At 36.1% G+C, this 23,877-nt stretch overlaps 1 protein-coding gene across 5 annotated transcripts in view; it reads right to left on the reverse strand.

The window, feature by feature from the left end:
• The window catches only part of LOC136841767 (phosphatidylinositol 3,4,5-trisphosphate 3-phosphatase TPTE2-like), a 159,281-nt gene that overhangs the window by 6,939 nt on the left and 128,465 nt on the right, over window positions 1-23,877 (reverse strand). For 3 of the 5 annotated variants that reach the window (XM_067109038.1, XM_067109037.1, XM_067109036.1), the window contains 10 exons: window positions 21,732-21,893; window positions 9,551-9,683; window positions 7,481-7,593; window positions 6,979-7,179; window positions 5,608-5,724; window positions 4,238-4,457; window positions 3,739-3,881; window positions 3,064-3,295; window positions 2,729-2,932; window positions 2,478-2,573 (listed from right to left, as the gene is read on the reverse strand). In XM_067109038.1, coding sequence (XP_066965139.1) covers window positions 2,478-2,573; window positions 2,729-2,932; window positions 3,064-3,295; window positions 3,739-3,881; window positions 4,238-4,457; window positions 5,608-5,724; window positions 6,979-7,179; window positions 7,481-7,593; window positions 9,551-9,683; window positions 21,732-21,865 — 1,593 coding nt within the window. In that variant the 5' untranslated portion in view covers window positions 21,866-21,893. Of the gene's footprint in view, window positions 1-2,477; window positions 2,574-2,728; window positions 2,933-3,063; window positions 3,296-3,738; window positions 3,882-4,237; window positions 4,458-5,607; window positions 5,725-6,978; window positions 7,180-7,480; window positions 7,594-9,550; window positions 9,684-11,554; window positions 11,682-21,731; window positions 21,894-22,929; window positions 23,059-23,877 lie in introns of those variants that run through there. The other 2 variants (XM_067109039.1, XM_067109040.1) reach the window with 2 other exon arrangements.

Here is a 23,877-nt window from a genome sequence, read left to right on the forward strand (position 1 = left end):
TAAAACTTGGTTTAGAAATGCAGTTCATTTTATCTATAAAAATTTTAAATGAAGATAAACTGTGACTGCTTCTATTTCTTACAAATTGACAACGGTAATGCAACACGAAATACAGTATATGTTCATTTGTACAGTAACACATCGGCAAACAGCGATTTCTCGATCAGTTATGTCAATTCTCTCTTGCTGCCTGTGCCAGTGTTTTTCTGAGCGGTGGTCATTGAACTGGTAAGTGGCTGTTAATTATAAGAAATAGTAATAAATTGCATTTAGGGGCGTATATACGTACTACGCACACGCATCACAATATGAAACGACTACCACTTACTTGTGTGTTTGCACCTACCTCTCTCTCTCTCTCTCTCTTTTCTTTAAAAAGAATAGTTTATAAGAATAATTTACTGTGCTCTCTCTCTCTCTCTCTCTCTCTCTCTCTCTCTCTCTCTCTCTCTCTCTCTTATTCTTTATAAAAAGAAAATAGTTTACAGTGGGAGAGATGGAAAAAGTAAGTAATGCACATTACGTGCGTAGTTTACCTTAACGCATGCATATGTGTATGGTATATACACGCGGACACACACATACTGAAAAATATATGTATGTCACACTAAATTAGTGTATTAAGTACAATACTGTGCCACATTAAATGAATCTCAATAATAATACTGTACCAACATGTGAGACAGTGTGTTTTGAAATTTAGGTTACAACAAAGATGTTTGTATTTATTTGTTTGTTAGCTGACCAACCCAGCGCTGCCCAGGAAAACTCTGACAACCAATAAACTCTCTCTCTCTCTCTCTCTCTCTCTCTCTCCTCCCAGCACCCCTCTAATCTCTCTCTCACTTCCTCTCCCTTTCCTGTTAAGATAATTGCTTCAATTACACTGCCCAGCATTTTTGACATTTTATGTTTCACCCCTTCTCACATCCCATTCCTATCGGTGCTGAACTAAGATTTAGAGGGCATCAGGAGTGTCCCTATTCACCTCAGCAACCTCGAAAACTATGGATTAAGACACTAACATCTGTCATTTTTAACATCTTATTTTTTACCCCTTCTAACCCCCCTTCCTATCGGGGCTGGACTTGGACTTAAAAGGGCATTGGGAGTGTCACCATTCATCTCAGCGACCTCAAAAACTATGGATTAGACACTAATATCTGTTGTTTTTGGTTATTTTTACAAGTCACCCACTTCCCACCCCTTCTAACCTGTCAGGACTGAACTCGACTTTAAAGGGCATCAGTAGTGTCACTATTCAGCTCAGTGACCTCAAAAACAGTGTATTAGACACTGTCTGTCATTTTCAGTTATTTTTACATGTCACACCTTTCCCACCCCTTCTCACCCCCTTTTCCTATCGGAGATGAACTTGGACTTAAACGGGCATCAGGAGTGTGACTATTCATCTCAGCGACCTCGAAAACTATGGATTAGACACTAATATCTGTTGTTTTTGGGTATTTTTACTTGTCAACCCCTTCCTATTGGGGCTGAACTTGGACTTACAGGACATTGGGAGTGTCATTATTCATCTCATCAACCTCGAAAATTATGGATTGGACACTATCTGTCATTTTTGGTTATTTTTACATGTCACCCCCTTCCCACCCCCACCACCTTCGGTGCCAATGATGTCTTACCTGGCCCCACAGTATTTTTTCCCAGATACTAAGTCATATATATACCAAGTTTGGTTGAAATTGCTCAATGCATTTCAGAGTTATGCTGGAACACACACACACACTCACACACACACACACACACACACACACACACACACACACACACATATATATATATATATATATATATATATATATATATATATATATATATATATATATATATATATATATATATACATATATATTTATATCATTATAAATATCAAATATCAAAAACATAAAGCAAAAAAAAATATATAATATTCTAATATATTGACACCTCCCTACAACTCTCCACCCACCTGACATGGCATTCCCATCCCCTCCCAGGCCAGGAAACTATCAAATAGTCAAAACATAAACAACCCCTTCTCTGCATGCTTGACACCTGTAAACAGTGTTCTTCACCCACCTGATAGTGCCCAGAAATCCAGTGTCCCTCCCAAAAAAATTTTTGTTTTCCTGGCCTTCCCCAACAACCCCTTCTCTGCCAGTTTATGAATGTTTGCAGTCATTAACATTTCTTCCTGCCAGTGTTGCCCACTGAGAGTGACTTTTTAAATTTTTAAAAATATTATATATTATTTATATCTTTGGCCTGCAAGTCTGGTTGTGTTTGGACAATTCGAGAGACTGGATAAGGTAAAAAATATATAGTATTTATATCTTTGTATATACATTATATATATATATATATATATATATATATATATATATATATATATATATATATATATATATATATATATATATAAAAAGTATTTGGTGTATACTGTTCATGTTTTATCCAAATGTAGAAATACTCACACTGTCGGTAAAGAACATAATCCTAGTATCGCCTCGAATAATTGGAGCATTGAGTAGGAAGACATGTACTAACCCCACACTTCTTTCTACCATCACCTGGAATCAAGGAATTTATATTTAATATAAAAAATTGAAGCAATTCAGACTGCAAATACTCACTTTCAGATTACTTGTAAATGCAATGTTACATAATTGTGTAGACAATGTGGTTTGGAATGCACACAAGACATGAATAAATTATGAAAGCTCACCTTGCAGTTCTTTTGCATACCAAGATGAGCCTGGAATGGTATAGTGTGGGCGCGACTCTGCAGAGTGAATCTTAGTTCAGAGCCATCACCTGCACCCACAGTGCTCATCCCATGAAGTGTTATTTTTGTGATTATCATAGGAATTTCCAGTGGTAGCTGCCTTCCTGCTACGACAACTTTTTCATAATAACCCACATACCGACTCTGTGATTGGAAGTAAAGATCTTATAAAGATTTCTGCAGTTACATCCAAATATAAGGACCATGAAGTTCAAACACAGAACCAACACTATAACTGACATTGAAATACAGTATTCTTTAATGTATTTTCTTACTTGGCTTGGTGTTTCAACACCCTGGAATTTATTTGCTACATTCTTATCAGTTCGGCGATCTCCAAAGAAGCCCAGGCAGTGCTCTGCATCTTGGAAAACACCCAGATCGATCAGGAAGACGCATATCATTGTACCAGTTCGACCTTTACCTCCTTTACAGTGCACTGCAATTATATTACTTTCATCTTGCTTCATCCATTCCTGCACACTGGCACTGAAGCGCAGCATATCCCTGCAAATGGTGAAGTGCAGAATATAAATACCATAAAAATGTTCACATGTACTGTACTGTACTATAAAACTTATACTTTTCATTGCTTCTATTTGATTTCAATTTACCTACTTTGAGGGATGTCCTTACATTAAGTAATTCAAGAAAGCTAGTTCAAAGGTCTCTATTGCTTAATGAAATGAAGATAAATATAACTTGATGGACGAGACGTTTTACCTAAAACAAAACTGAGCAACAGAGTAGGCACATTAAGACACTTGAAAATTCTTTCCTCTTCCCATTCAATGCAACTGTAAAGCTTTTAAAAAAGTAAAAAATTTCTTCAATGACTAGTTCTGATGAAGATAACTGTGCTGGCAACATGGGTATCTAACAAAAAATGACAACTATTTAAGTGAGGAAATAAATGCGAGTTGACTGGCCTGACAAATGAGAAAACTTACGTGAGTGGTGGGACATTGTGGTCATCAATGTGGAATCGTTCGACTCTCCCATGGAAAAGTGTCTCATCGTAGTGCCGCTCTGAACAAAGATTATACAGACGGTAATGCCCAGGATGTTGGGTATCCATAAAGCGAGCTACTTCCTAGTAACGAATATATGAGAAAAATAATTAAAAACTTGTTTACTAACACCTTAACACCCAATTCGGGTGGCCAGACAAACCTCTTAATAGAAGGTTAAAAGTTCTCAAAAAAAAAATTTTTTTTACTAAGTCTGCAGATCAGAAATGCGTACCAAATGGTTAGGGTAAATGAGTAGTTCTTTTGAAGAAATGCACGAATTTTCAATCTATGGGCCAAAAATTTGTAAACTTTTGTATCAGTTACACATCAGACATCTGGGAATGTTTTTAGAAGCAGAAGACAGCTGTTAAACATGTAGAAATGACAAAAAAACAAGACAAAAAACAAAGTAACTAAAAACATGAAGTCCTCTCACCTTAATATCATTTCTATACATGGACATTCTACCAGTGGACGGGAATGACATGGCTATGACCCTTGGCATGACGTAAGTAAGGTCAAGATCAAATCCATGTTGTTGATAGCGTCTTTTATTCTGTGATACAAACTGGCGAGCACCTCTTTGAAGGTGCCTCCGCTCCCACAGTATTCTAGTTATTCTTACTAGTCGAACTAAACGAAGAGCCACAACCAAGCTGTGAAAATATTGAATACATACTGTAGTGTAGTCATTCTTCAAAAATTCTCTTTTAGTAATAAAACTTGCAACTCATAATTTGGAAGTTTTAGAACAAATATCTGCTGGTTATTTAAAAACAATGGATATCGTATTTCTATGTCTAATGAAAGGCAAATAAAATTAGTACTGATACTGTAAAATACTTCCATTATAAATCACAATTTAGATAATGGCGACAGTGATAAGAAATGATAAACTGCACGTATGAGTGTGTGTTGCATCTTGGATGGAATATGCATGCTTCATCACTTAACTACCAGAGAGTAATTGTCAACGAGGCAGTTACCTTATAGTCAAGAACTTGCTCTAAAACTAAAGCAAAAAAAAAAAAAAAATTTTAAAAATGACAAATGAAATGTCATGATTACTTTTTTCAATGAAATGTGCTTTAATATCCCTATAATGTATGTCAATTTTTGGGGGGAGGTTGAGCTAAAATAAATTTTTCTGCAATGAATTGAGAACTTTAAATTTCAAACAAAATTTAAAGTATACATAAATGATACTATCATCCCCAAACAGGAAATATACAATCACTGGATCTTTTGCAGAAATTACGATTTTGCTCTAAAAATTACTGCTGGTTTTCCAAAAATTCTCTCGAAATGTTTATAAAATTTAAGGTTCGTATGAGCATTTAAGTGTTAACAGAGATTACCGTGCGGTTAAAACATTTCACATTTCTCTACTAATCTATAAACCCCATACCATAGAAAATCCTTGTTCACCTCCCTCATCAACATCACCTGAATATTGATAAAGAAAAAAGTTCACCATATGCATCAGGACTATAATATGAAAAACACATATATAGTCTCAATCTGTGGGCAGAGTCCCACAGCCCACATCAAGCATTCCCATTAACACCAAACTACACTTACTAGCCACCTTTGGGCAAAGGCCCAGGCTGGCAAAAGACAGACCTAATCTGGACCAAGCTGAAAAGCATGAAAGCTGAAGACCTTAAGTTACAATATACACTGAGTCGACCCCTGAAGTGAAATCCAGCGTTGACTCCTCTTGAATGTACTTGGCAACTGTTTAAAAACAAATCTCGACCAACATCAGCCAAAACATAAGAGAATGAATAGCAATGCTCCACTTACCTGACAGGGTTGGAGGGCATATTTTCTAGGCAGACAGTCACAACAGAAAGAATAAAGGTAAATACAACGAGAAAACAGTCAAGAGCATTGTGCCATGCTCTGAAGAACACTTTGGGCCTGGAAAAGAAAATGACCTCTATCAGTCTTTCTTCTTATATACTTACAATTTCAGAAACTAAGACATTTATGTGAATACTACAAAGTGAGCTGTTCATTATTCACTGACAATCTCAAATTTGAAACTTGATACTAAAACGAAATATGAAAAATATGTACATGAAGGGCACCTGTCCATATAAAGGTTTAAAAAGGAACATTTCATACCTTCACTCCAGTTAGCCTTTTTATCACTTTCATAACTCTATTTCTAACCCTTCTTAATCCATAGGCACTATTCTTATTTCCAATAAATTTCATGACAAAACCTTAAACTTTACCTTCACCAAATACGACATATTTCAACTACACAAAGTAGACTTGCAAAGTTCATGCTAACTTTCTTATTCCAGTCCTAAATACCTATGCAACTCATGTCAATCAATTCCATTTTTCATTCATTCCATTGTTTATTCATTCTTACTACAACCAACGTCTCTTCATGTTGGCCTGTACTGCATAACCTCAACCATACTATACATCACATGAATATTTTCATTTTGTTAGTGCTTTCATACTCCTCTATACCACTTGAAATTTTTCTTAGCAAGAAATTTCTATTCCATTATCTCTATTTTCTGCTTGCATCCTCTTGTATTCCAAAACTTTCAATTTACAGGTACATTATCTCTTATGTCCATCAGAGATCCATCATTAACCACACAGGGACTTATCATTGCACTTTCTCAGATCTGGTTTCCATCTACATACTCAAATGTAATCTACATTCATACAAAGGTACACTCAATTCTATGAAAAGCAAATGCATCACAAGCTTACAACATTAGTTGTCGATACTTAATCTTCCAAAACAGTTTTATGGCAAAATTCAACATAATATGTTTCTGAATTACTGCCCACAATGAATGTTTCCCAAACAAAACATACATGGCAAAATATGCCATGCTTATTGAACATAATCTTATGGGGAAAATATCCTATGTCACCCCCACAAAGTTGTCAGTACAGACAGTCCCCATGTTACGTGGTCTCGGTTTACAGCATTCCGACTTTATGGCGCCTGGCTCACAGCGCCATTAACCTGATTTTACAGCGCCGTAAACCTGGTTCGCCATAAGCACCATTTATTCTCATTATTTTTGTTTCGGTTTACAGATTTTTTCAGGTTACAGCGCGCCGTCGGGAATGGAACCCCATAAACAGGGGACTGGCTGTACTGTACAGGTATTCATGGTACTGCTTAATAAAACTTACCCTAAGCCAAATATCCTGAGTATAACTTCTATCATGAAGTAAGTAGAGAAGGCAAGAGAGCAGTATTCTAATGGGTCATTTTTCACATGGGGGTTGAAAAGATCCACAAACAGAATTATCATATCCACCACGATCAATATGGCCGTCAAGAGTCTCACAACGAAGTGTTCGACAAATCTGCGAGTCCGCCACTGCATGTAACTGGAAATATAAAATAATCAATGAATCAATTAAACAAGTAAAAAATGAGCCGAAGTTTCTTCGGCGCAATCGAGTTTTCTATACAGCGTATAATCAAATAGATCTATCCTTCGGTATGAGCCGCGGCCCACGAAACTCTCGGCCGTCCGTGGGGGCCTGTGATGTTGGGTTGCCGGAAGCACGATCATGGCTAACTTTAACCTTTAAATAAAATAAAAACTACTGAGGATAGAGGGCTGCAATTTGGTATGTTTGATTGTTCTATAATTTAATACAATAAAATACTGTATCAAGAACTCACTAGAGATTGAAACCAGGTACGGGCGGATTAGACGGATCCTCGAAACCCATCTCGACTTCGATCTCGTGTTGATCAGCATCATATTCCAAGAACTTGGTCGTTCTTTGGATTACCTGTTGGTGTAAGGAGACGATCAGGCCATTTTCCCACTTTCATGTTAGCTTAAAAATATATACGAGTACACTGCAAAATAACAACCTCAATTATCAGAAAAACTACTCGGTAAAGATGGTATCTACATGCAATTCACTCATGAGGCGATGCCTCGTTGCTGCAAAGTTATCAAAATCTACCAATGAAAAATTTTTAACAGACACTCCATTTTTTGTAAGGAAACAGATAATGACATTTCTTAATTAAATAAACCTATTTAATGTTGAATATTTTTCAAGAATGTGTAATAACCATTCATTCTTTAGTCAACCCAACCTTCTGGAACTGAAATATGTAACAAATTCATGTTAATAATCAGGTAAAGTATACTTTAGCAGGTGGTCTTTCAATGAAATGGTGACTGCCAGTTCTAGCTCAAGCGAAGACGTCACTTCTAAGAAAAAAGAAATGGTAATCAGGTTAACCTTAAGTGACGGCAATGCTTCATAGGAATGGTAATCAGGTCATTAATAAATTAAAGGTAGTTCGTGCTTTTTGCAAAAATTGACAGTCAGGTCATCCATAATTAAATTTAAACGTGTAAATGGTAACAACACGGATATCTATCATTAAGGTGATGGCAAAATCTTAGAGGAAAGGGTGATAAACAAGCCATTCCTACATACTGACCTTCAACCTTAAATTACTGGAAAGTGGCACTTCCATGAGGTCAATAATCAGGTCATTCCTAGGTCAGCTGAGGGCAATGCTTTAAATTAATAGCGACAATGAGATCAATAAACAGGTCATTTCTAGGTCAGCTGAGGGCAATGCTTCAGAGTAACAGCGACAATGAGGTCAATAATCAGGTCATTCCTAGGTCAGCTGAAGGCAATGCTTTAAAGTAATAGCGACAATGAGGTCAATTATCAGGTCATTCCTAGGTCAGCTGAGAGCAATGCTTTAAAGTAATAGCGACAATGAGCTCAATAATCGGGTCATTCCTAGGTCAGCTGGGGGCAAAGCTTTAAAGTAACAGCGACAACGAGGTCAAATAATCAGGTCATTCCTAGGTCGGCTGACGGCAATGCTTTCAAGAAACAGCGACAATGTTATCATTGCTTACTTAAGTGACGGTAATACTTTACATTGTGACAGCCAGGTTACTCTTCACCTGAATGTAGGTGGGTACTACCTAAAAAAAAACTGACAACCATCCACTTCTCTGTTAAAGAGGGTTGGGGGGAGGGGGGTGACGTTTCGAAGAAAATGGTAATAACCATAACCCTGAGTCATTTCTCATTTTGGTGACAGTGATATCCTCGGTCAGTAGTCACGGAATATTTATATTTCATTCAAAGGGTTCTAAAAACACTTTCAGGGTACAAAGTCACCGGAATCACAGCAAAAGGTTCAAAGCAACGATTTTTTATTTCTTTAAACGATTATCCATGATGAATAAACAACACACGGCCTTTGATTCTGACACTAGGCTCAAAAATATAAAAAAAAATATTGACTTTAAAAAATCAGTTATGAAGAATGGCAAAGAGATCTATTCATTACACTACAAAAGGATGAAGTGATTTTAACTGATTAATTGAATAAGCCGGCAATTTCATCAGCGATCCTAATTTGAATTTCATATGAGAGAGAGAGAGAGAGAGAGAGAGAGAGAGAGAGAGAGAGAGAGAGAGAGAGAGAGATCCTAATTCAGGTTTCAGGGGGAAAGAATATATTTTGAGAGAGATTGAGAGGGGGAGAAAAGGTCATTATTTTTGTGTGTGTATGAGAGAGAGAGAGAGAGAGAGAGAGAAAGAGGTCAATTCAGGTTTAGGGGAAAGAATATCTTTGTTGAAAGGGGGAGAAAAGGTCATTATTTATTGTGTGTGTGTGAGAGAGAGAGAGAGAGAGAGAGAGAGAGAGAGAGAGAGAGAGAGAGAGAGAGAGAGAGAAAAAAAAATATTCTTTTCATACCTGTTTCTGTTCATCTTCTTCGCCTTCATCTCCCCCTCCTTCGGCGGGACCCGTCCCGTTCACGCCGGCCTCCTCTCCCATTTCCTTTTCCTTGAGACCAATGTCGCTGATCTGAATGATTTCGTAAGAGTTTCTGAAAAGACAAGAGATAAAATAATTAATAATTATTTTTGTTTTTGCAGGGGCTTGTATATATCATATTAATGGTTTTTTTTTACTACACCACATAATAAATAATTTTAATATAACTCGTTTATCATAACGTCAAAAAAGGGCGGTAAAATTATCAAGAGCAAATCCAGACAGTAGTCCAGATATCACGGACATAATGTACCGCCCAGTAACTCGGAACAAGGACCATTCGTTCAACGCACTTATTCTTTGCTCCCGTCGGTACGTAACGTCCTTAAGGTCTATACTTGCCGTCCTCCAGCCTGACGCCAATCACTCTTACAAATAAAGAAAGAAGGTACCTTGGCGCGACCCTTATGGGCTTTGTGTATCCTCCATTAGTTCAGATCAAGGTACGATTCCTTCTAGATAATTAGGGGCCATGATGAGAAAGGCTAGAGCCTGGGCTGGATGACGCCAAGTCTAATCGTGAAGTTTATTACCAACAAAAAATAATTTACATTCAGAAAAGTTAAATGAGGATACACACAACTATATCGCCTTAACTATATTACAAAAATGAGCAAGAAAATATCGCAGTTGATTAACAGTTGAATTATTACAAAAATGTGAAAACACCACTTAAAATATCCTGGGAATAAAACCATACCGTTGAATTATACTTGCATACAGTTGAATGTTCCCATAAACTGTCTCCTGTCACCAATCAGAATAACGGCAAAACATCCGTCATAGCAAACAACTGTCATTCCCCGCTGCTGACATAAGTACCCGTAACTATGCGCACATTCATGAATATAAATGTGGCGATAAAACATTCGGAAATGCGACGCGTCTTCAATGAAATGTGAAAAGCCAAGGCGTGTGAACTCAACAGCCGTTGGGATAGATAAATTACCTCCTTCATAAGGCCATTATTTTGGGTACCATCACCATAAACTCTTCTCATATTTCAGTACATTTGATTACTTCTGTAGGCTGTATTATGCATTTACATTTTTTATTCCCTTTTTCTGTCCCATGCGAGTATTCTATTGTCTGGAAGATAATTCTTTGAGCGTGCACATGTTGAATAATAATAATAGTGGAACGACGCTGGTTTACGTGTCTCCGGCAGGCAGACAATTCACCAAAAAAATAATCCCGTTAATTTTCTGTCCTTAATTAGTTTTGTCTCGAGAAATAAAAAAAATGGAGAGAGAGAGAGAGAGAGAGAGAGAGAGAGAGAGAGAGAGAGAGAGAGAGAGAGAGAGAGAGATGACAGTGACACTTTCAGTACAGAGAGAGAGAGAGAGAGAGAGAGAGAGAGAGAGAGAGAGAGAGAGAGAGATGACAGTGGCACTTTCAGTACAGAGAGAGAGAGAGAGAGAGAGAGAGAGAGAGAGAGGGAGAGAGAGAGAGAGAGAGATGACTTTCAGTAAGGGGAGTTTAGAGAGAGAGAGAGAGAGACTGACTTTCAGTATGGAGAGAGAGAGAGAGAGAGAGAGAGAGACTTTCAGTAAGGAGAGAGAGAGAGAGAGAGAGAGAGAGAGAGAGAGAGAGAAGAGAGAGAGAGAGAGAGAGAGAGAGAGAGAGAGAGAGAGGGGATATGACAGTGACACTTTCAGTACGGGAGAGAGAGAGAGAGAGAGAGAGAGAGAGAGAGAGAGAGAGAGAGAGAGAGAGAGAGAGACTGATAGTGACACTGACACTTTCAGGAGAGAGAGAGAGAGAGAGAGAGAGAGAGAGAGAGAGAGAGAGAGAGAGAGAGAGAGAGAGAGAGCGATGATAGTGACACTGACACACTTTCAGGAGAGAGAGAGAGAGAGAGAGAGAGAGAGAGAGAGATTATAATGTCACTTTCAGTACAGTGAGGAATACCCTATCACTTACTTTTCCCTATATTCTTCCTTTTCACTCTGTCCAGTCAATCAGCGGTTTACTTAAGTCGACAGACAACATCACGACTGACTGACTGACTTCCCAGGTCAGCAGCGGCCAACTGGATCTTCTAGGAAATACCCAAACCAAGAAATGCCGGTTCTTTTTTTTTCGTTTGGGTCCAGGTAGTCTTAGTTCAGTCCTGGGTCGAGATATCGAACAAAGGTTTCTCTGAACTGGGAGCGCAAATTTTTCCGCCACGAGGACAACACAAACACACGAACACACACACATACCTACACTCATACACAGATGAGAATTATTACAACCATGAGGGTAAGGGAGAGAGAGAGAGAGAGAGAGAGAGAGAGAGAGAGAGAGAGAGAGAGAGAGAGAGAGAGAGAGAAAAATTACATCAATGAGGGCAAATGGACTAAACGATGTAAGTAAAAAGAGGACAGGAGATAACAGCACTATTTAACATATGAAATGGGTGAGAATGTCAGCCTTTGTTTTTCTTGTTTGTTTAACAAGGCCTGCGAGTGAAAATGCCTTAGAAACATATCCAAATATGAGTAAAAATACGCATTCAAATGTTCCCAGGACGTTTTTTAACAGCTCGAGTTCATTGTCGGCTACATGTATGTACACGTGTCTTAAAAAAAAAGGTTTGATATAAACGCACTTAACAAAAATTGTAAGAAGAAAAAAAGCCAAACGTTTCAGACTGCAACCTCGTAAACTTTCGCCTTCAAACAACCCACTTCGGAGGCAGAGCAACTCCCGGAGGGAAGACAGAGAGAGAGAGAGAGAGAGAGAGAGAGAGAGAGAGAGAGAGAGAGAGAGAGAGAGACTCCCCCAGACATCGCGTCATAACCGAAAACAGTGAAACCTGGTTTAATAGGCTCGTTCCAACACCGCAGTGCAACTTTTACCTTATCCTATTAGCGAAAAGGTCAAACAAACTTTGCAATTTTACGAGGTCTCGATCATAAAGAGGGGAGGCCCTTCTCTCTATTTCGGGCCTATACATTTTCCTCGTCACCTGGAAAATGTCAGGCTCGACCCACTTTTTTTTTTTATCGTGTATGGCTTATTTTTTATACCCGGGAAGGGTAGCAGTCCTTTACTTCAGCATGAATTGGAGGTGAAGGAGAGTTGAACTTATTGTCAAATTACAAAATATCTTATTTTTGTTTCCTGTTTTAAAATTAGAGGTCGATCATGCACCACTGTCAAGCCAAGTCTGACGACACACTGCCAAGGCTTTAATAAACACCTTACTTGAACACACTGCCACTCGCAATAGACCCTCAATTAAGTCTATGAGAAACAGTAATGTGGCTCAAGCGCCCCACTGTTACCCACTGACACTGCCACCTAATACTCAGTTAGGTTTACAGGAAACAGACACCCTGGGGTTCTAGGCCCTCAGTATGATTTACTCCCGTCAGTACGATGGGGCTGAAAGCAAGAACGGCCTAACCGTGAAGGAAGCCATATACTTGCCTTCTAATTTATGGAAGGTTATTGCACTCAAGAGGAAAACTGAAAAAGAGGGTGTTCCAAAACCTGTATAATACAGACCAAACAGAGTCATCATGAGAACTTATGACTTCAATCGCTCTAATGGCTTCTCGGATTTCATTATTACCACTTGCCGATCAAACGCGCCATTTAAGGACTGTTGTGAGTTTAAGTAACCTATGTTAAACTCTACTTCTCTTGTGACCGGTCTTGAAAGACGATGTTGTTAATTTTTCTTTATTATAACTCTGGTTTTCCAAGAGAGGTTGCGAGCCCAGTGCAGCAGGTAATGACACCAGGGCAGTAAGTATCAAGGGGCCACTCACCCCAGGCGTAAGGCTCCTAAACACTTAGAATTCCTCGCAATATACATTTATATAAAAAATCAATACCAATCCACATACATAAACAGAAATGATGCGGTGAAGGGAGTGACTGAAATGAAAACTTGAAAAATGAAAATTTCATTCTAAAAATATATTATAAAGTACAAAGAAAAAACACCAACAAACAAACGCAACATGACCACACTTCGAGTAAAAGGACAATGGATGACTAAGCCTTAGCCAATATGACTATAACTGTCTTAAAATATTTGTTGTTAAGTTAAATTTTACTGACGAATATTTCTGGATCACCCATCAGGCACCTGGGACTGGAGCTCTCCTATATGTTCACGTTACAATAAACATTTTATATATATATATATATATATATATATATATATATATATATATATATATATATATATATATATATGCATGTGTATACATATATATTATATAGATCTATATGTATACTGTATATGTATGTATGTGGGTTTATATGTGTATATACATATATGTATATACATATATATATATATATATATATATATATATATATATATATATATATATATATACTATATATATATATATATATATATATATATATATATATATATATATATATATATATATATATATATATATATATATATATATATATATATATATATATATATATATATATGAATTTTTTTATCACACCGTGATTTATATACAATCATGAAGCTACAAATGTCGCTTAATATCAAATTCACGCTACCTCGGGAATATCTCCGATGGAGAATTATCACCGAAGGGGAATTTATAAGTGATAAATGGATTGGTACTGTCGGGTCGCGATCCCACGACACAGCACAGACCCACCAACTCCAGTCGATGTTACCGCTTGATACCAATCCATTTACCACTTATAAATTCCCCTTCGTTGATAATTCTCCATCAGAGATACTCTCGAGGTAGCGTGAATTTGATATTAAGCTTTATTACATTTGTAGCTTCATGATTATGTATATATATATATATATATATATATATATATATATATATATATATATATATATATATATATATATAAATATATATATATATATATATATATATATATATATATATATATATATATATATAAAAGTAACAAACCTTCTACTTACTACAAAAGCGGTTCATAACGTGGGAATGTGGGAGTTTTCCACGCATGGTTAATTCACAATTGACCGGGTAAAGTAATGGTGTGGTAGTTGGTCGCTGCCTTGTTCTTTCTCTAGAGTCCCCCGTGTTTGGGACAACTGCTTACAGCAAGAAATACATACACACACACGCACACACATAACATATGTGTGTATGTACGTAACCTTCCTTCTTCAAGAGGGAAGTTCAGAAGATGAATAATAACTAGCTCTTTAGCAATCCTTTTGGGGTAAGCTGCTGGTTCTACGTCATTTTCCACCCTACTTGCCACCCGCCTCTGTTCGCTTGCCATCAACTACGCAATTTTTATTCGCTGTTTAGGGCAACAAACGTATACCGAAATTTTCAGCAGTGTTACGTCGTTACCCCTCCATGGGACTGATCCCTTAGTCTCTTGCCAATTGAGAGAAGGTGCGAGCCACTTTGCCCATAGTTTTATCTTTTAACAGAACCACTTGATAAATGTAGTCATATGGAGGAGTTAAGTAGGTTTTGTTTACATAAGCGGAAGAGGATTCTTGTCTAGATGATGCACCCGCATCGTACCAGAGTCAACAACTTGATCGCGTGCTAACCACCCTCTGAATTCTCTCTCTCTCTCTCTTAACAGTGAATTATGTATATGGTTTATGACCAACTGCTGTGGGCCACAAGTGAGAGAGAGAGAGAGAGAGAGAGAGAGAGAGAGAGAGAGAGAGAGAGAGAGAGAGAGAGGGGGTATTCCATTAAAAATCAGAGAAAGAAAGCAGTATTCCATTGAAAATGAGAGAGAGAGAGAGAGAGAGAGAGAGAGAGAGAGAGAGAGAGAGAGAGAGAGAGAGAGAGACCTTACAGTTCGTTCGGGTTGCCCCAGGTCCCTCAGTGTGAGGCACCTTTGATGTCTACCAGAGAGTTGCTAACGCATCTTCCGGTATATTTTGCAACTTCCAGTCTTGGATGGTCTGGGATGCATCTTAGATGAGAGAGAGAGAAAGCGGTATTCCATTAAAAACCAGAGAGAGAAAGCAGTATTCCATTAAAAATCAGAGAGAGAAAGCATTTTCCATTGAAAATGAGAGAGAGAGGAGAGAGAGAGAGAGAGAGAGCTGCTCCATTAAGAAGTATATCATATCATATATTCGAAACAAACGGGAGTTGCCTAGTCTTGGCAATCCGCTACCCAACTGGGGTGAAACCATTTGTCGGCTATTCCCTCTTTTAAGTCTAACGAAGGGTACAAACTGTTACGGTGTTCGGCTCTTACGTAAATGAGATAGCTGAGAGCAAGCCTTCGTGCAGGCGCAAGGGTAACTTATATAACAACAATAAAGAGAAAATAGCGTACACAGGCCCCGCCCCCTCTCTCTCTCTACTGTATATATATATATATATATATATATATATATATATATATATATATATATATATATATATATATATATATATATATATATATATATATACATACATTACTGTAATGTGGAATTACTTTAGTTGAGATTCCACGATAGCATGGAATTACTAAGAGAAATTTATGGATTGAATTAAAATGGAGAAAGATTTTATATGGATGATTACCTTCTATTGTTCCCCTGGGGTTACTTGATTACGATTTTTTCGCTAAATATTTAGAATTTTTTCCAAATACTGCATTTACGGTGTCAGTGACCACTGCCAGCTTGCTACATCTAATCGATCAATTTCTATAATTCTTTCGTGAATTTTCCAGGAGAAAGTCACAATAGCATTAACTCGTTATCTGATGGAACCAATTTTAAAGTCTATGTTAGAAGAATCATCAGCTTCATACTCATTTTTTTATACTAAAGTGAGGAACTTCGACTCTTTATTCAAAATCTCTGAATTTCGCATGTAATTTGCACACTGCCTCCAGAGTTCATGTCACTAAGACCTATTTATTTTCATCTTTCTGCCACTCCACCTAGCACCTAATAGGTTTCATTATTCTCCTCCTTTCAATGCATATCTAGTAGAAAGACATTTACTGCAATAAACTCTTAAAACGGTTTCGTAAAACCTTTTACTTGGTTGTGGCATTTCCTTGCCAATCGATGTTTCCATATCTCGCAACTCTTAACATTTTTCAGCAGTTTCCATTCGTTTTCTGACATGCAAATTCAACTTAACGAATCTTCATGCATTTCACGCTCCGCCTCCCTGAGATGTTCTTTTATTTCCTCCCCCGTATACGGTGCTCCTGGTGAATTTCTTCTCCATAAAGAATTTCAAGTATTCTCCTTCAATGATTCTGTATTTATTCCTTTTAAAGCTACCTTGCTTCAATTTATTCTCGAAACCTCACTCTAGCTATAAATAACTCGAAACTTTCACCAATCCTTGGAGGTTCTTTTTACTATCGCCACAAAAAGAATATTATCAGGAAGAATGTATCAACTTATATACTATTTACAACCACTTATGTTATCCCACAAACTTTACTTATGCATATTGCGTTTCCTATAACTCCTCTCATCATTCAGTCTGTCTCCCAAGTATAACATCATTCGGGGCATAATTCTACAAACAAACCACCTCTAAAGTTTTAATAACATTTACAACCCTTACCCTCCACAGTCTCTTCATTACATCTCTATCAGACGGATCCATTTACATAAGTTTTTACAGAAAAACTCATTTTCACACACCTACTCGAGCATGTTGTTCTTTCATTCAGCCTTTTATAATCGGTTCCATTTCTTCAACAGCCTTTCTCGTGCATTTTTGGGTTTGATGTGAAATACCGTTTCTATTCAGTTCAAATGAAAATATGCCCCGTTATCTGCAAAATCCTTTTTTAAGTGACACCCCTTATACAGCACAGCTAGAACTTCCATTTCCAAATTACGACCAAAATGATTACATTCTCATCAACTACTTTCTAATTTTACCAGGTTTTCTTACTGTCCTCACACATTCTGGAATAACAAGTGTTCTGAGACCTGAATTCATAACACCAACTCTTACGACATCAGTCGGCTCTGACTTTCTTCTGTTCAACGCGCTACAAAACCCTTCAAAATACTTCATTCTTTCCAAATACAGAAATCCATATTCTTGTCTGATAACAAGTACTGTATATACATGCTTAGTATCTTGTCTTCACTAACAAAGTATTTGGATACTACCATCACCATGATTATAACTCCTACAATATCTGTTTAACCTGATCCAGGAACAATATCCAGGTCAGAGTTTTTCTCTTACATTTTCTACAGCAAAAGTTAACTGTGTTCTCTCTCTCTCTCTCTCTCTCTCTCTCTCTCTCTCTCTCTCTCTCTCTCTCTCTCTCTCTCTCTCTCTCTCTCCCTTAAAATAGCACCTATTCTAAACTTTTAAATACATTATTATCTGATTCTGTCCATTTAGCAAGGCAAACATTTCCCGTATATGATAAACTTGAGGAAATGCACAAGAACAGTTGGTTTACTGACGTCTAAGCAGCCAAAGACATATGAAGAGAAGAGAGAGAGAGAGAGAGAGAGAGAGAGAGAGAGAGAGAGAGAGAGAGAGAGGGTTACCCTTGAGGGTTAGGTTGACCTTAATTTGAGATATGCGCACGCGACAATTTTCTAAAATTGCTTTAGTAAAAAAAAAACGAAATTCACATTTCTGCTTAACTGCTAATCCCTAATCATGCCAATTAACGCAACGCACACTTGGCATTTGCTGTACACGATGATCACACCTGCGCTGGTTCCACAATTATGCCGTCTCTGCAGCTTATATATTCGAATCCATGCTTACGTCATCAAGTTAGTAGAATTCAACTGCAGAGCAATTTTACTTGGAAAATTCTCTTCACATTGCATTCGTGGAAAGAAGTTTCCCTTGGGAAACATTTTAACGCGAATTATCACAGTTACGTTTCAAATACAAATGCAATACCTGGAAGAATTGTGTACAACATTCAACAAGTAAAAAATGCGCTGAAGTTTTTTCGGAGCAATCGAGTTTTCTGTACAGCCGATACAGTGTATAATCAAGGCCACCGAAAATAGATCTATCTTACGGTGTTCTCGGTATAATGCTATGAGCCGCGGCCCACGAAACTTTAACCACGTCCCGTTGGTGGCCAGGCCTATATCGTTGCCAGAAGCACGATTATGGCTAACTTTAACCTTAAATAAAATAAAAACTATTGAGGCTAGAGAGCTGCAATTTGATGTGTTTGATGATTGGAGGATGGGTGATCAACATACCAATTTGTAGCTCTCTAGCGTCAGTAGTTTTTAAGATGTGAGGGCGGACAGAAAAGTGCGGACAGAATAAACTGCGGACGGACAGGCAGAGCCGGCACAATAGTTTTCTTTTACAGAAAACTGAAAGCATAATCTAAATTGGGAGACATGACTCTGGGAGACAGTTGCCAGCAGCAATAAGTCACAATGGAGTACGAGAGAGAGAGAGAGAGAGAGAAAAAAAAATCAACAGGGTTTGTATGCGCAAGAACTTTTCCCACTTGGTATGTACATAAAATTATAAATAATTATAAATAAACAGGCATGATAAATGACTCTCTCTCTCTCTCTCTCTCTCTCTCTCTCTCTCTCTCTCTCTCTCTCTCTCTCTCTCTCTCTTCTTTGATATTTTACCACTGCCCTCCCCTCTGGCATCAAGGTCAAATATTTCATACTAATGTCCCCCAGAAAATATCTCTCAAAATAAACCTCGACCTAAACATACATTAGCGAAGCTATTTTTATAAGCGTTGCCACACGCTGATGTATATTTAATGCCCGTCCCATTAATCATAAGCGACCGTATTCAAACTTCCCTTACGAAAGTAATTAGTTGCGCTGTATGCCAAGGTTGCTACGCCCACCTGTGTATCGTTCGCGATATGTATGTATGTATGTGTGCATATGTATACATACATATATGTATAACTGTACATGTTGTATGTGTTATATATATACAGTATATATATATATAATATATTTGTATATATATATATATATATACAAATATATATGTATAAATATATATGTATATATATATATATATATATATATATATATATATATATATATATATATATATATATATATATAAACACACACACATACACACAGGAAATATTTGTTAAGCGCACCTCCTAGCCAGGAATCGAACCTGTGGTATTTGAGTGTTATCAGATACGACAGTCTCTTATCCATTCAGCCAGCAAAACTGACCGGGTTCATATTGACTTAAATTCAAGTTCTGTGCTTAGAATCGATGCTTTGATAATTATGTACTGCAGCGTCGAAATCGACTTATGCTTCTCCTGTGGCTGAATGGATAAGTCACTGTCTACTCTGTATCCAGTGCAAAGGCACAGTGTGGAATTCTGGCCAAGGTAGATGCACTTATCATACATAATTCCCCTTGAGGTTATTTTAACCTTAGGGTAAACTATATTCGACATTAAGTATTTGTGGCTTAATATTCAAGTATTTATAAAACTGATATGTTTGAATTAGTGACAAAACTATCGTATATATATATATATATATATATATATATATATATATATATATATATATATATATATATATATATATATATATATATATATATATATATATATATATATATATATATACAATATATATATATATATATACAAATATATATATATATATATATATATATATATATATATATATATATATATATATATATATATATATATATATATATATATATATATATATATATATATATATATATATATATATATATATATATATATATATATATATATATATATATATATATATATATATATATATATATATATATATATATATTATATATATATATAAATTACATATATATATATTATTATTACTGCAAGTTCACTAAAATACAAAACTAAGACCTCGAAGGATTTGTAATAATAATAATAATAATAATAATAATAATAATAATAATAATAATAATAATAATAATAATAATAATAATAATAATACTGTCATTATTATTCTTAAAGTTTAAAAATGTTAACTGGCTGTTACTACTGTAGGTAACATACGGATGACTTGCCTGTATATAAGACAGACTTTTCCTTCTCCAACTTCTTTCCTGCTTGCGGTAAATATAATAGAAAATAACGCAACCATCTGTCAGCAGGCCAACATCAATCAGATACCGAAGAGAATCTCATGTTAGAGCAGGGCCGTCCAACCCCATGCCCGTGGGCCAAAAGTGGCCCGCCAGAGAAAAATAAGTAAAGGTATATTTCTCTTTTTTTATATCATAAAAATATCTTATTCCTAAATTCTGAGTAATATATATATATATATATATATATATATATATATATATATATATATATATATATATATATATATATATATATATATATATATACACACATACATACAGGTGGCCCATGTTTCTTTTTGTTTTTTTAAGAGTGGCCCTCAGACTAAAAACTTGACGGACCTGTGCTATAGCCTTGGGCCGAATCTCTGACAGAACACGGTTACTACCGAAAGGAACGGGCTACTCTCAAAATATGGGACACATTTACTACAGAAAAGAACGGGCTGCTTTCAAAATATATACAAGACAATCTTTCTGCTACGGAACCGGCTTTCAATATTCAAAGATAAATTAGTTTATCTTTGCACTTTGAGAATATTCATAGGCATAAACAAAGACTAATTTTCAAGGTGATTCAGACATCTGTGCGAAGACAGGAGGAGGTTCAACAACGAAGGTAATCATTGATAATAAAAATTACAAGCTAAAAGGAAAATTTAACAAACTTTTTTCCAAACATCACAGGCAGTTGTATCTTTAATATGCTATCTATGTTTATATATACAGTAGATGAATATGAACACACAGAAACAAACTCACACCCATCTATACACACACACACAAATAAATTTCTGACTCACATCAGGATCGAACCCACGTCTTTCAATTGAAAGGCAAGGTCGCTGCCCACTAGGCCACTGAAAGATCTGGGTTCGATCCTGATGTGAGTCAGAAATTTATTTCTGTTCCACACGTGATTGTGTGTTTATATATATATATATATATATATATATATATATATATATATATATATATATATATATATATATATATATATATATATATATATATTATACACACACATATACATATATATTTAAAACACTTCAAAATACCTTTTATTCTGGGTATCTCCTGTCGTGCCATTGACATGGAAGTTAAGTTGGGATGCGTCTATACTGCCCTTGGGCGTCGTCGGGGACGTTGGCGTCCCGTCGACCTCGTCTCCGTCGCGTCCTGGCATGGTCATCTCATTGTCGAATCTCTGGTACCGAACCCTGTCGAAGCAGATGGAGGATCGTCAAGACAAATATACAACAAGTCGATGAATTTGTCACAGTATGGCGCATCAAAATACAGATTAAGATGTCATACATAATTAATTAACATGCAAGCAATTGGAAGCTGGTGTTCCCAAGCACCAAAATAACCAATTGCTAGGGCTAAGAATTCTGCTTGTGCTTGCTAGTTACAGTTACTGATCTTAAAAAAGTGAAATTCCTATTAAACCAGACTGGTCTTAAAAAAGTGAACTTCCTGTTAAAATACAGAGTAAGATGTAATATATAACAAATGAACACGCAAGCAATTGGATGTTTGTGTTCCAATGCACCAAATTACTAATTGCGAGGGCAAAGAATTTTGTGCTTGCTAGTTTACAGTTACTGATCTCACAAAAGAAAGCTTCCTATTAAAATACGGTATAAGATGTAATACATGATTAATAAACATGCAAGCAACTGGATGTTCATGTTCCCAAGCACCGATGCCTCCAAATGCCAGGGCAAAGAATTCTGTGCTTGCCGGTTTAAAGGTATTGATCTTGCAAAAGAGAACTTCCCCCTGTCATCACAAGACAACCTCAAGATATTGTAAAGCGATGAGAAGGAAACTATATATATATATATATATATATATATATATATATATATATATATATATATATATATATATACAAACGTAATATAATATAATATATTTTCATATATGTTACCGAAGGGGATAGTTGATAATAAGTCTATCGTCCCGTGGGAAACGGACGGAGAAACTACAGTGACGCACTGATGCGTCACATACAAAACCGGCTGGCATATATGAAAATATATTACTTCGAGTAAGGTCAATATATATATACATATATATATATATATATATATACATACATACATAACATATATATATATATATATATATATATATATATATATAGATTAATTTTAAAATTATATATATATAGTATAACATCACGAAACAATGATGCACATACAAAACCAGGTCAACAATTACCTTTTTTAATAACGAATGCCAACATACCTCTTTACAGACACACTTTAAGATTGTTACGAATTTAGAACCGCACCAAGGTACGTAAGGTAAGTCACTGATGGGCCTGCAAAACCTTGGGAATCGCTGAGGATACTGAAATTTCTACTGGTTCTCAAGTAATTTTCTTATGACGTGGGGCACGTACACCCTATAATCTACCTGCTGTAATTGCACTCCTCTAAATATTATTTTATGATTCAGGCTGGATTAAAGGAAAGAGACCTATACGTCATCTAGCCAACGTAACTGCAGCCTAAAAATAAAAATCCATTTCATGTAGTTCTTCAGATGTTCCACTAAAATGAATGCCCTATTGTATATATATATATATATATATATATATATATATATATATATATATATATATATATATATATATATATATATATATATATATATAAACACATTATATATGTGTGTGTGTGTGTGTGTGTGTGTATTTTCAAAAGCATCAGAAGTAGTTAAAGGTTAACAGTGGTTGTAGTTCTGTGGCATTAGAGGAATTTATTTCTGGTGATAGAAATTCATTTCTCGTTATAATATGGTTCAGGTTCCACAATAAGCTGTAGGTCCGGTTGCTAGGTAACCAATTGGTTCTTAGCCACGTAAAATAAGTCTAATCCTTCGGGCCAGCCCTAGGAGAGCTGTTAATCAGCTCATGGTCTGGTTAAATTAAGGTATAATTAACTTTTGTAGCATTAGTCTATATTTCCTGATACAGTTCACCAGATTATCCCCTTGATATGCCAGCTTTATTGCCTGAACAATTGCTCATGCCAGTTTCATTTCCTGAACAATAAGGCTTTGTACTGGACGTAATCCACATCCTCAAAAAAAAAAAAAAAAACTCGAAATATTTCAGTTCTCAAGTCATCATGCTGAAGTGAACATAATTATTTTTCCAAATGGAAGAATTAAAAGTTCTCAAGTACTAAA

This window comes from Macrobrachium rosenbergii, chromosome 9 (assembly GCF_040412425.1).
Source record: "Macrobrachium rosenbergii isolate ZJJX-2024 chromosome 9, ASM4041242v1, whole genome shotgun sequence".
NCBI lineage: Eukaryota > Metazoa > Arthropoda > Malacostraca > Decapoda > Palaemonidae > Macrobrachium > Macrobrachium rosenbergii.